Source organism: Gossypium hirsutum, chromosome D03 (assembly GCF_007990345.1).
Source record: "Gossypium hirsutum isolate 1008001.06 chromosome D03, Gossypium_hirsutum_v2.1, whole genome shotgun sequence".
NCBI lineage: Eukaryota > Viridiplantae > Streptophyta > Magnoliopsida > Malvales > Malvaceae > Gossypium > Gossypium hirsutum.
The window spans coordinates 3,023,531-3,042,335 of NC_053439.1; the positions used below are offsets into that span (position 1 = coordinate 3,023,531).

General features: G+C 32.3%; 2 protein-coding genes and 1 long non-coding RNA gene across 5 annotated transcripts; 1 reads left to right on the forward strand and 2 right to left on the reverse strand.

Moving 5' to 3' along the window:
• Nucleotides 1–1,871: 1,871 nt before the first annotated feature.
• On the reverse strand, nt 1,872–6,129 carry LOC107905889 (uncharacterized). Of its 2 annotated transcripts, XR_001686628.2 has the most exons (4): nt 5,264–6,126; nt 2,912–2,965; nt 2,296–2,614; nt 1,872–2,191 (listed from the first exon to the last, which is right to left on the reverse strand). It is a non-coding gene; the product is annotated as an uncharacterized lncRNA (long non-coding RNA). The 2 variants fall into 2 exon arrangements; XR_001686627.2 differs by having other exon boundaries at nt 2,296–2,965; nt 5,264–6,129.
• Nucleotides 6,130–8,588: 2,459 nt separating this feature from the next.
• On the forward strand, nt 8,589–12,707 carry LOC107932572 (zinc finger CCCH domain-containing protein 40). Its single transcript, XM_041089600.1, has 5 exons — nt 8,589–8,777; nt 9,161–9,331; nt 10,147–10,416; nt 11,258–11,481; nt 11,589–12,707. The coding sequence occupies exons 2-5, from the start codon at nt 9,227–9,229 to the stop codon at nt 12,511–12,513; spliced, it is 1,524 nt and encodes a 507-aa protein (XP_040945534.1). The 5' UTR covers nt 8,589–8,777; nt 9,161–9,226; the 3' UTR covers nt 12,514–12,707.
• Nucleotides 12,708–15,358: 2,651 nt separating this feature from the next.
• LOC107932596 (uncharacterized) lies at nt 15,359–18,156 on the reverse strand. Of its 2 annotated transcripts, none has more exons than XM_016864653.2 (3): nt 17,448–18,156; nt 17,213–17,370; nt 15,359–15,670 (listed from the first exon to the last, which is right to left on the reverse strand). In XM_016864653.2, the coding sequence occupies exons 1-3, from the start codon at nt 17,695–17,697 to the stop codon at nt 15,539–15,541; spliced, it is 540 nt and encodes a 179-aa protein (XP_016720142.1). In that variant the 5' UTR covers nt 17,698–18,156; the 3' UTR covers nt 15,359–15,538. The 2 variants fall into 2 exon arrangements, with proteins under 2 accessions (XP_016720142.1, XP_016720143.1); XM_016864654.2 differs by having other exon boundaries at nt 15,616–16,963; nt 17,448–18,058.
• Between the last annotated feature and the right edge of the window lie 649 nt (nt 18,157–18,805).

Consider the following 18,805-nt stretch of genomic DNA (forward strand, 5'->3'; position numbering starts at 1 on the left):
ATAAATTTGAATGTTTTAATTTTGGAAAGGGATTAAAAAGCAATTTTCTCATTTAACCAAGAGAGCCAAGTCCCTACTTACTTTTCGTCCCTTGGCATAAACATGTTTAATGTTAAATCTAAGCTAACATTTAACACTCCAACTAACACTAAATTGAAAAAAAAAGGACCTAATTGATATTTTGATATTTAATTAGAACAATTTAAAATTTTAGAACCAATTTACAATCTAGACTACAGTTTGAGAATGTTAATTGGAATTAACCCAAAATGAAATAAAATCATTATCCACCACAAGTTTGTGATTAGATTTGCCAATAGCGAGTTCTTTCTCATATGTTATCAAATTTAAATTAACATATTTTAAAAAATAATATCTTATTTATTTTTTAATATTTTAATGATGCAAAATATTATTTTAACTTAAACAACCAAAAATATGGTAAAAATTCTCAATAAATCATTCTAAGTAGATAAAAGAGTAAATCTATCTTTCTTTTAAAAATTTCATTTATTTTGACCTTTAAAAATCGATGATTGTATGTCAATAAAAGTTACACATGACATATCACGTGTCACTGTTTAATTATTTCATCGTCAGATTTTAACAATACAAATAGATGAAATTTTTAATATAAAATATTAATCTACTCATTTATCTAAAGGATTAATTCATGTAATATGAATTATACTAACCGGCCTCAAGATATATTTACCCAAAATATTTTAGAAAAGGAAAGAAATTGAGATACCTTGAGGGCACGTTTGGTTCGCTGTATTGGATTAGAGGTGTATTGGATTAGAGGTGTAATGGAATAGATGTGTAATAGCAAATCAACTGTTTGGTTGAATGTAATGGAATAGAGGCGTAATAGTAAAACTGTGTTTGGTTGAATGTAATAGAGGTGTAATAGCATAATGGAGAAAACTAAAATGACCAGAATACCCTTAGCATAAATTTGTTTTGGTAAATGATTATTGTTATTGTTATTTAAATTTTAATAAGATTATTTATTATCAAAAATAAATAATTTAATCATATTTAAACATAATTATTATTTAATATATTTTAATTAAAATATATAATTTAATAAAATTCTTAATAATTAGCAGAAATTTGTTTTGGTAAATTATTTTATTTAAATTTTAATAAGATTATTAATATCAATAATAAATAATTTACTCATATTTAAACATAATTATTATTAAATATATTTTAATTAAAATATATAATTTAATAAAATTCTTAATAATTAATATTCTTATATGAATTTACTCAAATCATAATATATGATACTGTAAAATATAAATTAAAATAATAATTATTAAATATATTTTAATTAAAATATATAATTTAATAAAATTCTAATAATCAATATTCTTATATGAATTTACTAAAATTATAATATATGATACTATAAAATATAATTTGAAATAATTAATATTAAATATATTTTAATTAAAATATATGATTTAATAAAATTTAAAATAATTATCTAGATTCAAATTTAAGAATTATTTACATGAACAAAAATATAATATTTGTTTCTAAGTTAATTATTTTAATAAAATAATTAAATATTTATATAACGGTGTTCTCATCTTTTGGTATTTTTATATGCAATTTTAAAGATTGAATCCAAACTTAAAAGAATATTTATTTGTAAGCATTTCACCGGTTTACTTCAACTCAATTATTGATTAATTTTTAATAAACATAAATTCAATAACCATTACTATTATCTTCTGAATATTGTACTGAATTTTAGACAATTTTTTATTTTGAGAAAGGAGTTCATCATAAATGCATCACCCCTTGTCTAGTTCTCTAACCAAAGCAGGATAAACAGAATGGAACAAAAGAACATCAAGTAAAAAATAGCTGTATCTATCGAACACTGCATTTCAGGGCTTAAATTAAGCATATGTCCCAGTCCATGATCACACAATTTTGAGACAAGATTGGAAGTTCATTGTAGTTTAGATAATTGATTTATACATGGAATTAATTTCAAGTGTTGTTTACCTCTGATCCTATAGGCTGATATACCACAGACTTGCTATTTCCAAAGTTGAAAACTACCCTCACAGCCGTTAATGTATTAACAAAAAATAATAAGACATGATGTAACTATCTAAGATGTGGGTTCGCTACCGCTCGGCTCATCCAACATCTCAACCACAGGAGCATACTGCACAAGTTAAAAGCAGGAATGGTGAGGGATGATGTTGTTTATATACATATATATAGAGAGAGAGATTGAAGTTCATGGAGATGAAAAAATCAGAGAGAGACCTCATCATTCTCTTCAAAGTAGATTCCATCAACTGCACTTTTCTGCTGGAACTCCCATCAAAGTAGATTCCGTTACAGATTTTCATTTTCCATCCCCATTTCCCATCCCTCTCCCTTTTCCTTACCATCCCTCCTCCTACTCTTATGATTTCCCTTCCCCCTTCACATCGTAGCTTTACTAACCCTTTTCCCCTACTCTGATTCTTTCCCTCTCCCCTACCATCCTTCCCCCTACTCCGGTTCTCTAATAAAGCATCGTTTATCAATCTGGATCCTCTTCTCTGCTACACAAAGGGAGACAGTCCCTGCAACAACACAACTAACAAAAATTGCACCACCCAACACACTATTAAGACCCACTTCACATGTATTTGTCCCCAAAAATGCAGCTATATTGGCAAACACATCTGGTGCCCCATTTCTCAGTGCAAGGAGTGAAACCCCAACAATAGTTGGAGCAACCTAAGCAGATGTGAAAGCTTCTCCAATGAACAACAAAAGTAATTCACTATCGTGTTGCCTAACAGATAAAACAAAGCAGCAAGCTAAACACCCAAAACTACATACCCTACTATCCTAAATCCTTCGCAACCATGAATACCAATGGAAAACTAACCTGTAATGAGCAAATCGGGGACGACTGCGATGTAGAAGTGTTGGAACAAAGAACCTGTAACCAATAAAGGGAAATCGATGTTACAAAAATAATCAGTTTATAAAATTGATCATATACTTTACCAAAGCAGCCTCTCTTTTAGTAACCATTCCTTTAGATTATTAAATATACCAACTTGGCAGCTTTGAATATATATGATTCAAAATGAATATTACAGCAAACATTATGAAAACAAGATAAAAACAAAGGAAATGGGTGATTCCGCAAAATATATTCAACTAAACAACAAATAAACTGTTAAAGAGTAATCATTGTAATATCAAAAGAATCTCGAAAACACAACACATGCTAAGGATGTTAAACACATGAAGGACCAGAAACAAGATAAATCAGATAGAAAGAACTAGGAAAAAAAAACAAGAGCTTGTATTAATGGAGGTTTTTTCTTTTGTCTGATATGTATGCAGCTAGTAGTATTTTTAGAGGTTATATATATACAGTCAAAAACACTAGCTGATCTCCATGAATACCAATGCAGCTAGTAGTATTTTTAGAGGTTATATATATACGGCATTGAAAACGTGTTGAGAATTGATCTCAACACAAATCAAATCCTTCACATATGGGCAGGGTTTAACCATAATAAAGCCTCCCGAACAGCCGAGACTTGTGCTAAATGTGGTGGCATAGTCAGCTTAAATGTTTTAACAAGTAGTTACTAAAAATTAAAAAATACAAGTAGAATTGGTTGGCATAGTCAGCTGTCTAGTGCTCCTCTTTTTTTATTTGAATTGTTACAAATATTTACTGGTATTCTTTGAGTAAAAGGTTATATTCCATTTATGTCTGTGGTTTCAACTTTTACCTCGTGGCACCATGTGGTTCTTTTTTTTTCCTTTGGGTTACAATTATCATCCTGTATTTAAATTCTATAAACTCAGGGAGTTATGCCACTAAATTTATCAGCTAAATTATAAAAATACCCTCAACTCAGAAGTCATCTATTCACACTAAGGTTCTTTTCATAATTTTATTAGATAAAATTGGCATGTTAATCCTCTATGTAACTGAAACTTAACTACAAGGTTTTAATTGGAAAAGAAAAAATCATAAGGTGCTATGTGGGAATGGTTGAAATAGGAGTTGTATAGAATTTACCCCATATATTTTCAGCCTATGGTGTTCATACAGCCTATCTAAGTCTAGAGTAATTCAGGAGTGTCTCAATATATGTATATCAGGTGAGATTGTAATGTAAGTAATAATGAGCATTTTGTGAATACAAATAAATTATACAAGTAAATTGCTAACCTAAGTAAAACTTAATGTGTCAATGGTTGTATACATTTCTATTGGTCTGGTCTTTGTCTAAAACTGTCATTCAAATCTTACAGGCTAAAAGCATATTAACAACCATGGTCCAGATTGTTTTCTTGAATTTTCTTCCAACCTAATTTGTATAATGCTTTAGTATGTTATTATTTGAGAATGTTTTGCTAGTATTGATATGTGTTTGCTTGCATTCTTAATTTCTGGTTTTAACAGTTGTGATATTAAAATAGTACAACTCCTATCTGAATTTCGGCCCCTTTCTATGAATTTCATATTTTGTATGTTGAATAAGCAGTTTAATCGAATATCAGCTAACATTTTGTAGGCATATTTTGTTGGGAGGGCTTTGACTCAAAAGCTGAAGGAGCTTATACCTAGACAAATGTTTAAAGTACCAATTCAAGTAAGATGCGCACACTTGAAATATGATTGAATGTTTTAACAAGTAAGGCAGAATTGCTCTTTATGAAGAAAAAGAAGCAGAAAGTACAAATCCTTGTTTAAAGAAGAAAACTAGGAATTGTGCAACTTTTTTCAATCATCTGCATTATTTGATCACACTGTGCAAGCAAAGCATATGTTTCAATCTAAAAAAGCTTTGCAAAGTAAAAAAGAATCCATGCAGATCAGCAAGCAGTGATCTTATCGGCTTTACTGCTTTGCTTTACAAGTGTGAACTACATTCACACCATCAATATGCATCACTTAGCATAAATTTATTTCCCCTCGCTTCCACCCGATCCTTGGGATCGATTAGTATAACAAGCAAAACGTTCTGGAACTAGCACCAAAAAATGAAACAAGCAAAACGAAGAAATAGAACTAGCAGAAAGAAAAAGAGTTAACTCGATATTCAAGCGAGTATTTAGCACCAAAAACAAAAACGAAGAAATAGAACTAGAAGAAACAAGCAAAGGGAAAATTCTGGGAAAAAACCCAACTCATTCAAAAAATGGCTAAACTATTATTACGAAAAGATTCATGTAAAATGCTTCAAGAAATTAAAAAGTTTATTCATACCTCAAAAACCAAACGCCGAGACTGAGAGAAGAAACGATGAGGACAGAATCATCAACGAAAGCAGTGGGAAATGGGAGGAGAAATTATGAGGACAGAAGAGGAGAGGGTCGGGTAGGGAGGGAGGGTAAAACAGAGAGTTGGGGAGGGAAGCCGGACGTAATACCTATTACTCGATTTGGGAAGGGATTAGAAAAGCAGGGAATTTGGGAATTAGGTGGGGATTGTATTACGCGCGTAATACCTATTACAGCGAACCAAACGCCGGATTAGGGGCGTAATGTAATAGCCGCGTAATTGGTCAGTAATGGATTACCTAATACACTGAACCAAACATGTCCTGAGAATGGCATCCAAGTAAGAACTAGCGACAATTTCAGCTGACAAGAGCAACACAAATGTGCTCCCTCGGTGCAAATAAACATACGACTGAGCCTCCCTCAACGCCGCCACGAACCGCCGGTCTTCCTCGGCCACATCATAAACCTTCTCCAAGCTGCAGCAGCAGCAGCAGCAGCAGACATTGATGGCTTTCGCTTCACCATTAACAACCGATCTCGATAACATCCCTTGAAAACCTTGATTAAAAAACATACTCCTTTTGAACCTTACGAAACCCTTAAAACCCTGTTTATCACAACATGAACTGCAAATTCCTTGTCGGGAATTCCATGGTTGATGATGAGGGTTTGATTTAGCTGCTGTCGCCATCGTCGAACCAGAAAAAAAAAACAGAAAACGCGGCTAAACGGTGTGAAGAGGTGGGTGGCTGGATAGTGAAAGAGAAGGCTTTGAACCAAAATAAAAAATAATTTTTATAAAAGAGAGACAAAAATAAAAACAAAAACAAGCAAACTGACCTGGGAATCTAAGCCCACACTTGTTCTGAGTTCATGTAATAATAATACATGGTGGTCCCCATGGCCATGGATGCCGTTTATTTTGTTTATTTATTTTCCTACATTATTTTGGGAATTTTTTCGACTTTAACTTTTTAGAATTATTAAAGTTGACGGATGGCGAATCACACGATTCACACCCCGCCCTTAAAATATAAAATTAGGTCTTATAAATTTTATAAAATTTTAAATTAATCAAATTAAAATTATACTTTAGTCCTTATAAAAATTCGATTTAATCTTTTAAAAATTATAAAGATATAGACTATAAAAAATTAAAATTTCACTCTGGCCCTAAAAATTTTTTCTGACTTCACGTCTGGATGGATGAGTAATTTTTAGTTTGTTTACTATTTTTCTGAGAATAAAATAATTGAGTATAATATTCTCATCATTAAAGGAATATTCTCATCATAGTAGAATTACTATGTTTATGAAAAAAATATATTTATTAAAAATTAATAAAATTTTAATTGAAATGATAACATTAAACTTGTATAATATAATAGATTTCATTCTTATTTTATATTTGTTTTTTTATTTATTTTATATAAAAATAAGAAAAAATTATAATATAATTTATTTTATAAAAAATAATCAAAATTAAATTAATGCTTAATCAAGAGTTTAATATATAATATAAATTTAATTGCAACTAGATTTGTTTATGGGGTTCGCCTGAAAAGTGGGAGGATTTAGATAAAAATATAGGCTCGAAAAATGGAATTGGACAAAAAAACAAGACTCCTCTAGAAAACAAGTTGGGCCTCAGGTAAGGTTTTTTTGCCTGGCCTCGGTCTGAATTTGCAAAAAAAAAATTGTTGTTTTCTTATTGTTTTATTGTTGTTTTCTCACTGTTTTGTTATCATTTCAGTATTATATTACTACTATTTTGTTGTTATTATTTGGATGTTGTATAATTCTTATTTTATTGTTAATTTTGCTACTATTTTAGAGGTATTTGCTTGTTAAGTTGCACCTATGTTAGTGTTATTTAAGTATAATTTAAAAAAATTATTTTCAATTTGTTGGGAAACATTTATTTTAATGTTTTTAGTGTTTTTATTGTATTATATTTTAATATATATATGAATCCTTCATCTTTAGCATTTTTTTGCAATCAATACAAAGGTAATTTTTTAGAAACATTGTTTTTTTCTTTTAAAAATTATGTTTTCTTCTTTTACTTGAGTTATGATGAAGATGAGGGATTTAGGGTTCAAAGAGACATCCTTTTAAAGAAGAAGTTCCCTTCTCGCCTCTTAGACAATTCGTGTGACCAAAGGAAATCAACAACCCAAATATGAACGAACGAAAATGGTTCAATTTTCAAAGACCAGATACGCACATGTGAGAATCACGTGCAAACGTGCCCAATAAGTTGCATTTAATGTTGATATGATAGACCTAAGGAGTACCACTTTATGGCACCCCTTAGGCCCATTTTAAGGTGGAGTAATTTGTTATATGTCAATAGCTTAAGACTCGAACCCTAGAAAAGATCCAAGTCTCCGATCCATGACCCGACCACGAAAGGACAATAAGGCGAACCAGATCGTAAAGCAAGGCAACAGACCCAGCTCGTAGGAACCTTGCGCAAATTTATAGGGCAATATCGTAGATACAACTTGCAAGATAAAGTTTACAGGCCCAACTTGTGAGGACATAGGGAAGGTCGCAGTCTCACCTCATATGCACCCAAGGAACTTGAAGAAAGTGTCACGTGCTCCACAAGCCACCCAAGAACGCGTCCAGTAGGTACGAAGCTTGCCTTGAATGCCAGTCTCGGAACAGAAAGGATTGCATGCTTTGTAGACACATGCCCAACAAACTTGGAGCTCACAGAGAATGCCAATACTGGATGCAACAAAGTTAAGACAAAATAGTAAGGTCCTATCATGAGTTGTAATGGTAGCAGTAACAACATATATAAATACCCGTATATTCATATCAATAAGACACATGCAAAATATTACTCAACACATTCATATATGTTTTATTATCTATATAGACTAATCATTTTAGGGTTCATTGTTGTTTCTCGTAACAATATTGTTTTCAATATTTAAATATGAGTTCTTCTATTGAGAGTACTTAAAATAATTTTTTAATATGATAAAAATTCTAATTGTTTACAACTTTATGGGAAGTAGTTAAGCTCATACTTGAAATTTTAAATTCAAAAAGAAGATGAACTAAATTTCTAGAAATAAAAATATAGGGACTAAATTTCAAATGTACTAAGAGTTCGGGACTTGAAGCATATTTTAACCTAAAATCTATGCATTTTAGGCTTTCTTTAGCGGCTTAATCATTGGGCTTAGCATAACACTAGTAAAGCAGAAGGCGGTGAGATACTTGGGCTTTGTCTGGGCCCATTCCGAGTCCAAACACGAAATCTTTGAAAGAAATAAAAAAAAAACCGCTAATAAAATAGAAAAAGAAAAATCAAGTGCGTAAAGGAACCCTTATCCCTCCCTCCCTCGCGGCGGCCCTGCGAGAGCTCTCTCGGTTCTACTCTCCGATCTCCTCCGATCTCTTTTACCGTTGAGTTTTAATCGCCAGCGTGCAGTCGCAACCGGCGGTTCTACTAGTCCACCTTATCGATAGCGGTTCAGGTACTTTCTAGACTCTAAATTTCAACTTTTGATGTCCTTTTAAACATTTGTCATTTTCTTTTGTGATTTTCTTGTTCTATCTGGTGTTTATATGGTTTTAGTTTGATCAGTTGAGTAGGAAAGACGAGAAAAATGAAATTACTAAATTGAAACTCTTTTCAAATAGTTTGATGCGTGAAATTATCGTTTATTTGAGTCGGTAGGGTTTATAGCAATGAATGAAAAAAAAAATTAAAATGTTCTAATGATAAATACTATGTTAAATAAGAAAGATCTGCTAAAGGTTCACGTGTTTATGTTTTATGTTTCTATAATTGTATATATGTTAAATCAGATTTTGATATGATGTTCTTGTGTCCGTCTCTTAAATTCACTTGCGGTAGGAATTAAGGAAATAGACTGCAAATTAAAGGCTCTGAATAGCTACACGAGGTTGTGTGAAGTATTCGATGGCACACCGATTGTTAAGAGATCATGAGGCGGATGGCTGGGAACGCTCTGATTTTCCTATCATTTGCGAGTCATGCCTTGGTGACAATCCATATGTCCGAATGGTATTAATCCTTATCTCTTTAATACTCTCTCTCACTCACTCTAGAGGTCGGCCCCTATTTATGGATCTGAAATTGTATTTTTTATATGGGAACTGTAAAGTCAAGTTTTCTGTAACTAAATCAATATGGTTTCTGTCTTTGTTTATATTTTTGGCTGTGCTTTTAGTCATATGTCTATATATGTTAACCATCATGTTTGTGGATGAGAGCAGAGTTGTGAAATATGGCAATACTTTCTATAACATGGTCGAGCCTCTCTTTTTTGGAGGTGAAAATGTAGAATAAGTAAATCAAAATACAGTTGGAAGGACATTTTCATGTAGACATGGATTATCAAGTTTGAGTCTAAGGCTTGTTCTTTGCTGTGCTTGTCTCTCTACTCTTGCCACTTTTTAATAATGAGAAGATCTACTAGACTTATTATATTCTTTATTCCTACATTTTCTTTTTATGCTTCCAGTTCTATGACTTCTATAACCTTAGCTAAACTTGAGATAAGATTCTTCAAAATGGATTTTCTGTATGCAAAACAACATGATTTACACTGGCATATAGGTATTAATCGTAATACTAATGGGACATATTTGAAAATTTTCTAACCTTTTGTATTTTCTCTGTTACAATGGATGAGATAACACAAATCAGCATCTAAATAAGCAGCAAGAAGGGATTATGATATATTAAGTCTGTTAGACTATGGTTCTAAACCTATAGATTCACCATGGTATTCTGATAGTAAAAAATATCCTTTTGTTTCTTCAATAATAAAAATTTCTGTGTTTACTCTTATGGGCTTCTTTACACTTTGACTACAGACTAAAGCTGATTATGATAAGGGGTGCAAGATTTGTACACGGCCATTTACAGTCTTTAGGTGGAGACCTGGTCGTGATGCAAGGTATAAGAAAACTGAGGTTTGTCAGACTTGCAGTAAGTTGAAAAATGCTTGTCAAGTCTGCGTTTTAGATCTTGAATATGGATTGCCAGTTCAAGTTCGGGATACTGCTCTAAGTATAAACTCCAATGATGCCATTCCAAAGAGTGATGTCAATAGAGAGTATTTCGCCGAGGAGCATGACAGGAGGGTATGTAGCTTCATGCTTAACAGTTATCTTTTAGCATCATTTTATGAAGAAATTAAAGGTGTTGTATGAAAATTTTCAAGCAACATCCTGGTAAACTGTTTACTTTTTAGAATATAGTTGTTATTACTGTCATTGCAGTTGCTGAATCATGTGGACTTGGCATTGCGTACTTGCTATAACGACACTTTGCATTTCTGTCATATACATGCCAAATACACAAGTGCATCTTACATTTTTTTCAGTTGATATGATACCCCTATCTCTCCTCCATTTTCTCTTAGTAGCCAGAGTTTAGGTCATGTGAGGCTTTGAGTTTAGGGTATTCACTGCTTTTTGGGTTCATGGATTTTCAGTTTTTACTTACTAATTACCATCACATGTTACGAGAATAAATTTGTTATGATGTTTATAACAAGATGTTACAGCTTTCCTTCATGTTTTTTGTTGATTCGTAATCTTCCATATAAGTTGATGGTTTTAAGTGTGCCTAATTTATTTGTTTTAGATGGCTATGATTTCTTAATTTCTATTTTTGTTCACTCTTTATCCTTAGTTAAAAATATTTGTGGCTTGCAGGCGAGAGCTGGTCTAGATTATGAATCCTTCATGGATTTTCAGTTTTTACTTACTAATTACCATCACATGTTACGAGAATAAATTTGTTATGATGTTTATAACAAGATGTTACAGCTTTTCTTCATGTTTTTTGTTGATTCGTAATCTTCCATATAAGTTGATGGTTTTAAGTGTGCCTAATTTATTTGTTTTAGATGGCTATGATTTCTTAATTTCTATTTTTGTTCTCTCTTTATCCTTGGTTAAAAATATTTGTGGCTTGCAGGCGAGAGCTGGTCTAGATTATGAATCCTCATATGGGAAGGTACGTCCAAACGACACTATTCTGAAGCTTCAGAGGACAACACCTTACTACAAGAGAAACCGAGCACATATTTGCAGTTTCTATGTGCGGGGTGAATGTACAAGAGGTGCTGAGTGCCCTTATAGGCATGAGATGCCAGAAGCTGGGGAGTTGTCCCAGCAAAATATAAAAGACCGTTACTATGGGTAAGCTCGGTTTTGGTTTTTGTTTTTATTTTTATATTTTGCTAGTGATAAAAATTTTAATATTGCGAATGACTGTTTGTCTCTATTTCCCCCCTAAATATTTGCAGGGTGAATGATCCAGTGGCACTAAAGCTACTTAACAAGGCTGGTGAAATGCCTTCTTTGGAAGCGCCTGAGGATGAAAGCATTAAAACCCTTTATGTGGGAGGGCTGGATAAAAGGATCACCGAGCAAGATTTAAGGGATAACTTTTATGCCCATGGTGAAATTGAATCGATAAAGATGGTCCTCGACAAGGCATGCGCCTTTGTTACATACACAACCAGAGAAGGAGCTGAAAAGGCTGCAGAAGAGCTTTCTAGCAAGCTAGTCATAAAGGGTCTTAGGCTGAAGCTAATGTGGGGTAAGCCCCAAGCCCCAAGGCCTGAGTCAGAAACCTCCGATGGATCCAGGCAGCAAGCAGCAGTGGCTCATAGCGGAATGTTGCCCCGGGCAGTAATATCTCAGCAGCAGAATCAATTCCAGCCATCTGGACCTGGCATGCACGACCAACCACCACCTATGCAGTACTTTAATATCCCACCTCCACCTCAGATGGATAGAGCCTACTATCCATCAATGGACCCTCAAAGAATGGGTGCTCTGGTTCCGTCTCAGGACGGGGAGAACAAACCCGGATCAGATAAACAACAAGCACAACACTATCCTTACCAAGGTATGCCGCCGCCGCCACCTGGACAATATCCTCATCAACATTATCCGCCATATGGGTACATGCAACCGATGCCACCTTATCAACAGTATCCACCATACCATTCAGCAATGCCTCCACCTCGAGGCCCACCTCAACATTATCAACACCCTGGACCTCCAAGACCTTCACCACCTGTGAGTGCACCAGCTTCAACAAGCGCACAACCACCACCAGCATCTACTTCATCAGGCTCTGCCCCACCACCACCACCACCACCACCACCACCAGCAGCGCCCGTCCCATCTGCTGCTGCTGCATCTGGATCTTCTCAGCTATGAAGGTTTTCCCGTACTGTTTGTTTTTGATAATGTAAGCATAAAACTTTTTAACCCCCGAAACAACTATTTGCTCTTTTTTCGCATTCAAAAACACATCTTTTGCTTTATAAGTACTTTTTTGTTAGTAATTTTGTGAATTGTTGTAGACAAAACAATTTGTTCCTAATCGATAAAAGTGTTAAAAATTGGTTAAATTAATAAGGTTAAAATATTTCATAGGTTAATATACTTTTCATAAATTTAGAGTTTAATTATTATATTTTTATTTTCAGGAATTTAATATCTCTATGTCTTCAAGATTTTAAAATTTAGGTTCAATTCTATTTAACAAAAATAATTTTAACAAAGAGACTAAAATTGTAAATATAAAAGCACATAAATAAAAATTAAAATTTATAAAGAACTTCTCACATATTTTAAGCAATTCATAATCCCATCGTTATCCGACATCAAGCAAGCGAATAGATTGGTGTCGGTTTCAATTTCCTCCAAACAAATGGAGGCTTCAAAGGTACTGCTTTCCTTTGCGAAACCATTGAATAATTAACGGTTCATTCATGTATCTTACTGCCAAAGAAAGCTTAAACTTGAAGAAATTCAGTTACGAAATACCTATCATGATGGACTCTCAAATCTGAGAACCCTACAAAAAGCACAATAAAGCAATGCAAGCCACACGTGGTAATCAACAACAAACATCACATTGTCGGATGTTCATAATTGTTAATATTTATGAATTCAAATCTTCCTACCCAAATTTATTAAAAATAATGAATTTAACATTTATAAAATATCTAATTCGGGATAATAATGGAATGGTGAAAAATGGATGCTGTCAAATCCATTACTGCTATACATGTTTCGCGTTAATTTTACCATCTTACAAATAGAATGAGATAAGACAAACTATTACCATAAAAAAAATCTAATTCTTGAATAATAATGAAAATAATGAAAAGCAATTAATATCTTTAAATAATTATTGGGAAAATCGTGTGGACATTACAACCCACCAAATCAAATCTTAAATATCGTAGTTTGTAACGAGAGGTGAAAGCAAAATCAGCCAAAAATGCAAACCCCAAGAAAAATTTTGGTGTTCACAAAGGATCCATTAAAGGGGAGAATGTAACCTAAAGCTGGGAAAAGCCAAGTTTTATGATTGCTCAATTATTTACTTTCAAACATTACATATTTAAACCCCGAAAATATAAAATTTTATTATTACCATTTCTTACCTTTGCAAAAAGGTCATTTAAGTGGAGAGACCACTATAATATGTTGGAACCCTTCTTCTGTATTTTTTTTAATAATGGATAAATTATGTTACGAATGATCCAACTATAAAATATTATAACATGGTCATATTATCTTAGATTTTTGGGTTTTTATATTTACATTAGCAAGCTGTAGAAAAAGACAATTAGATAATTGAGTGACTATTTTGTAACTTTTCATAGTTAGGTGACTAAAAAAGAAAAAAATAATTGGGTGACTACTAATATAGTTTATCCTTTAGTAGTTGTGGAAAAAATATAAAAATTAAGAATTACTAGAAAGTTGTATACTTAGATAGGATAAAATTGATAAAGTCAATTTAAATTTTAAAGCTTAAATTTTTGGGGTCGGGTCATTTAGAATTCTAATATTTTAGAACTCAAGTCATTTTTGGTTTGGATTAAACTCAAGTTCAATTAAATCGATCCGAACTATTAACATTCATAATTGGTTTTGAGTTGAATTGAATTTTAAGTCGAATTTACATGGTAAGTAGCAACTAAAGCAAGAACATTCCTCGCATTGATTGTATCTACATGAAAAATGTTTGTTTGCAATGAAAATTAGACGGTCCCCTCCACTATTCTTTATTCAATTTGAGTCCTCCAAATTCTTTGAAAGCTCTACTTTGTAATATAGATGGAGGGCCCTTGTCAGAGGGTTTTCAAAGGAACTTCTACCTTAAGCCTCCTCATGGTTAGAACAATCAATCATTTTATGGGGTTGATGATATAGCCTCACATTTTCTCCTAAACATCATATTTAACGGGCTTACACAATTTGCTGAAGATATATTGAGAAAGAATCTTAATGACACCCATCAATTCATTATATCTCTAGCAAACCTCTCGTCTAGTCCATTTAGATCGACCCTAGTAATGCTTTAGGCTAACATCCGTCTTCCTATAACATCTATGCTCGATGGTTGGGACCTCCCTTGCTCTAGCAATACTCCTTCAACACAAGGGCAAAGAGACACGATAACACTAATAACCTTACCAAAACTCCTTTCCACAATCTCTTAAGAATTCTCGCACTTTTCTGTGAATCACCTTTATCCTAATGACTCTTTACACCCTTACGATGTGAACCGTTATAGCAAATAACTCGTATTTTATATCGTAACAAAGTTAGATCCCTATCAAATAATCATAATATTTATGTTATTCAAATTCGAATATATATATATTCTCAATACGAATATATTTAAAATTTTAATTATTAATCATCTATCTATATTGAATATGTGTTACGTACAAATATTCCTTTTCCCTATGCAAGAAAAAGTTACTACTACTTTCAAAAAAAAGTAACTACTTCATGATGGTGTTTTTTTTTTCCCACACTTTTTTATATAGTTTTGCTTTTGGTCCTTCTACATTCTTGAATTTAACAACATAGAATTATGTATAACCTTAGATTGAGCATTGAACTTTGGAAAATTTTGAAATTCTAAGAATTTTTATTTATTTAAGATTATTATGTCTTATCATAATATTGGTTTATTTAAGATTCAAGTATTAATTTCTAAAGTTTTCGAGTTTTTAACATTGAAATATAAAGATTATTAAAGAAAATTGATCATTACATATTATAATCTTCTAAATGTCCAAATGATTTTACATCTAACACAAGCTCTATCCATCTAGGAGAAAAAAAGAGATAATAACTTGATTATATATATATAGGTGTTTGCAATTTTATTGGGTGGGGGGAGAGAATGACAGCATGCAAATGGTACTGCATTTCAAATTCCAATCTCTGCAATGCTCTGCAAGGCTGGCCTCCATTGCCCACCACCGCCATGATGTCTGCCTATGTACCTACTGCCACCACCACCACCACCACTGGTTCCAACCCTATTAACTTCCTGCTCCACCTATGAAAAGATTCAAAAAAACACAACAACAAAGGACAAAAGCAATGGCACCCATAAGACAATGACAATTCCATGAAAAGTTTGTGTAATAAGTCAATTTTGAAACCATGTTTTTTCCATTACACTTGGATCCTATTCATTGACCTTATCCATTCATTTCGGAGTTTGGAATTTAAATTACGACCATAGGGAGAAGGCAAGATATTGTTGGACTAAAATTGTTATGGGCAATTTATGTGTCTAATTAAGCTTTTGATGAAAGGCACACACGTGCACACATTCCCCAGTAAATGCATACAAACAAAGTATATGGTCATTTCATGTTAACAATATATTATTTTTAAAAAAATTTCCACCCCACTAATAAAAAGGCTCTAGCTTTTTCATAAAGTATAACTTTCATAATCAATAAGAATATTGTCATTTGTCTCTTTATATATAAGTAGACATCATAAAATCTAGCATAAGAATGCATGATGAATGGTGATCATTGTTGTAATTTTCTTTTTCAAATACAAAGCTAATCCTAAATCATTCATTTCATATAATCATGGGTGAAGTCAGAAAATCTTTTAATAAATTGTAATTTTAACCATAATAAAAATGTAATTTTTAAAAGATTAAATCAAAATTTTATCACTTTTAGGGGGACAAAGTACAATTTTATCTTTAGTAATTCAAAAATTTAAAAATTTTAAAGGACTAAAATGAAAAATTTTCCTTTTTAGGCTAGTTCTGACTCATAGCTTCTCTCCAACCTATAAATAAGAGAATATTGCGCTTCAGCGTATTTAAACCCATATCCTTCTACATTGACAATCGAACTAAGACTCAATCGATAAAAAAAAATAACTTTCTTTTTCTATATATTGACCAATGACTCGTCTAACACTTCCAACATTAAAAAGGTAAAAGAAAAGGGTGCCAAATTCCACTAAAACAATTGGTTGAAGAAGAATTTCAACATGATATAAAAGTGTGTTAAATGTTAAATTAATTTGTTTTCAAAGAGCAAGTATACCTTGAGAGATCTTTCATTTAAACAAAGTTTCAGATTCTTCTAAATGATAACATTTTTTAACTTATCAAACCCACAAACAGGAAGAGATAGAAAAAAGGCAAAAGAAATTAAAAAGTAGTATACAAAATTACAAGCCCTTTTGCAGATGAATATTTTCCTTTCCCACTTTTTTTGTTATCTTCAAAACTTTTTTCAGAACCATAAAAGATTTACTTTTTTTTTTCTGCATCGAAATCATAAGCCCTGAATTATCATCCCCTCACTGCAAATGGCTACAAAATTCGAGACCCCAAATTAATAATATTCAGTTCAGTTTCTGACAATTTTTTTCTGGTAATTCACACATGAAACTTGAAAGATTAGTCCATTCTTATAAGCATAGAAAAAGTATTGTATAATAGATTAAAAATTCATTGAATGAGGTATATTTGGTTACGTTATTTTTTACTGACTTTTTATTTAAGTAAAGAGAGACTCGATGCAATGTTTTGAGGGTACGAGGTTTATCAAATTAAGTTTACCTTAACACCACTGCAATTCCCAGATTCAGAACCAAGTTTAGTTCTTGGCAAATCCCTTTTCTTCTTCTTCAACTCCATTCCAAGCCCAAGTCCTCCATTTTCTTTCAACAATTTCCCCAATTTCACACACTTTTTTGCAGCAAATTCTTTCAAAACATCTGCCAATACAACAAAGCAAATAAGAAAAAATTCCATAGCAGACGTAAAGAGATCAAGTAATAGAATTTTTTTTTACCTTCAAAGCTGACGAGCCTATAAACTTGACCGATCAACAGAGTATCATCAGGTTTCAACAGCTTAAGCTGTTTCACCGGCGTACCATTTTCATTCTTCATCGTCAGTGAAGTCACCACAAGGGCAACGTAATGACCTGGATTCGACCCCATGATTTCATTTGCACTAACCGACCAATAAATCCTCTCGATCTTGTTCCCTGGGTGTTGAATCACCACGGTGACTGCTTCAGCTGCTTGACAGTTTCCCATATACGATATATATATAAAAAATTCACAGTCAAAAACTTATAAAAAAGAAAAACGAAAACGTATTTGTGTTGACGTTAAGAAAGAACCAAAGAGGAGTTTTACGCCATGAGAGAGAAGGGGGATGGCTTGAAGGAGAAACAATGGTGGTGGTGGTTGTTTAGGAAAATGATGGGAAATTAAAGGCAATGGTGAGTTGTGAGGGGTCTTTGGTAGCATATATATATCTATGTATTATATCAGTAAGGGATTTGCAAAAGTACTGACGATGATGATGAAAACAAAGGGAAGAAGCGTAAATGCGAAAACAGTGGGGGAGTCTTGTAATCTTATACTTTTATAATATTTTTTGGGGGCAGATGCTGACCCAATTACATGTTTAGACAAAATGAAATTAATTGTATCCATATCTTTTGAAAGTGTTATGGTCTAATACGTTGAAAACAAAAGCAATGGGTGTTTGCCAACGACGATTTAGTCCGGAATTTCGAGTTTTATCCTGCGTAAATTTGTATTTTTGATTTTTTTAAGTTAATAATGTATGGGTATATTTTAATTTTTAATTTGTTATTTTTTTGTATTAAGTTGATTGTAATTTTAATTGAATATACTTGTAAATTCCATTAAAAAAATGCACGTTGAATTTACCAATAAAGGAGTTCAATATCCTTTAAATGTTTTTTTAAATTCAAGTCTTATGAATAAAGAAAATAGCATAGGAGTGTTTTGCCCTTCGTTTAGGACCTAACTTGACTCAAATCCGGATTTCCATAGTATCTAATGTGACTATTGTATATTGAAGGGTATCGGTTCAAAATAAAAAAGTCTTTGTATAATTATGCTTTTGATCTTTCTATTATGCTCAAATTTGAAATTTAATTTTTATACTATAAGCTAGTATAATTTAATCTTTTACCTCTATAAAATGATTAATTAATCCAAATAATTAGTGTAGTTAATTATTCTGATAATATGGGTTTTCTTAAAAACACCTCTTCTAATACAAAACATTATGTCAAATTGTCAATGTTATGAGTTAGAAATAATTTTTTTAAAAAAAGGGCTTAATACATTATTTGGTACCCGAGTTTCATACTTTTTTTCTAATGGG

Bases quoted from the DNA above. Each gene is read 5' to 3' on its own strand.
- LOC107932572 (XM_041089600.1), top strand. From the start codon at position 9,227: ATGGCACACCGATTGTTAAGAGATCATGAGGCGGATGGCTGGGAACGC. The intron at 9,332-10,146 runs GTATTAATCCTT...CTTTGACTACAG, and splicing joins ACAATCCATATGTCCGAATG to ACTAAAGCTGATTATGATAA. The intron at 10,417-11,257 runs GTATGTAGCTTC...TGTGGCTTGCAG, and splicing joins CCGAGGAGCATGACAGGAGG to GCGAGAGCTGGTCTAGATTA.
- LOC107932596 (XM_016864653.2), bottom strand. From the start codon at position 17,697: ATGGGAAACTGTCAAGCAGCTGAAGCAGTCACCGTGGTGATTCAACAC. The intron at 17,371-17,447 runs GTAAAAAAAAAT...TTGTATTGGCAG, and splicing joins TAGGCTCGTCAGCTTTGAAG to ATGTTTTGAAAGAATTTGCT. The intron at 15,671-17,212 runs GTAAACTTAATT...ATCTTTTCATAG, and splicing joins GGAATTGCAGTGGTGTTAAG to GTGGAGCAGGAAGTTAATAG.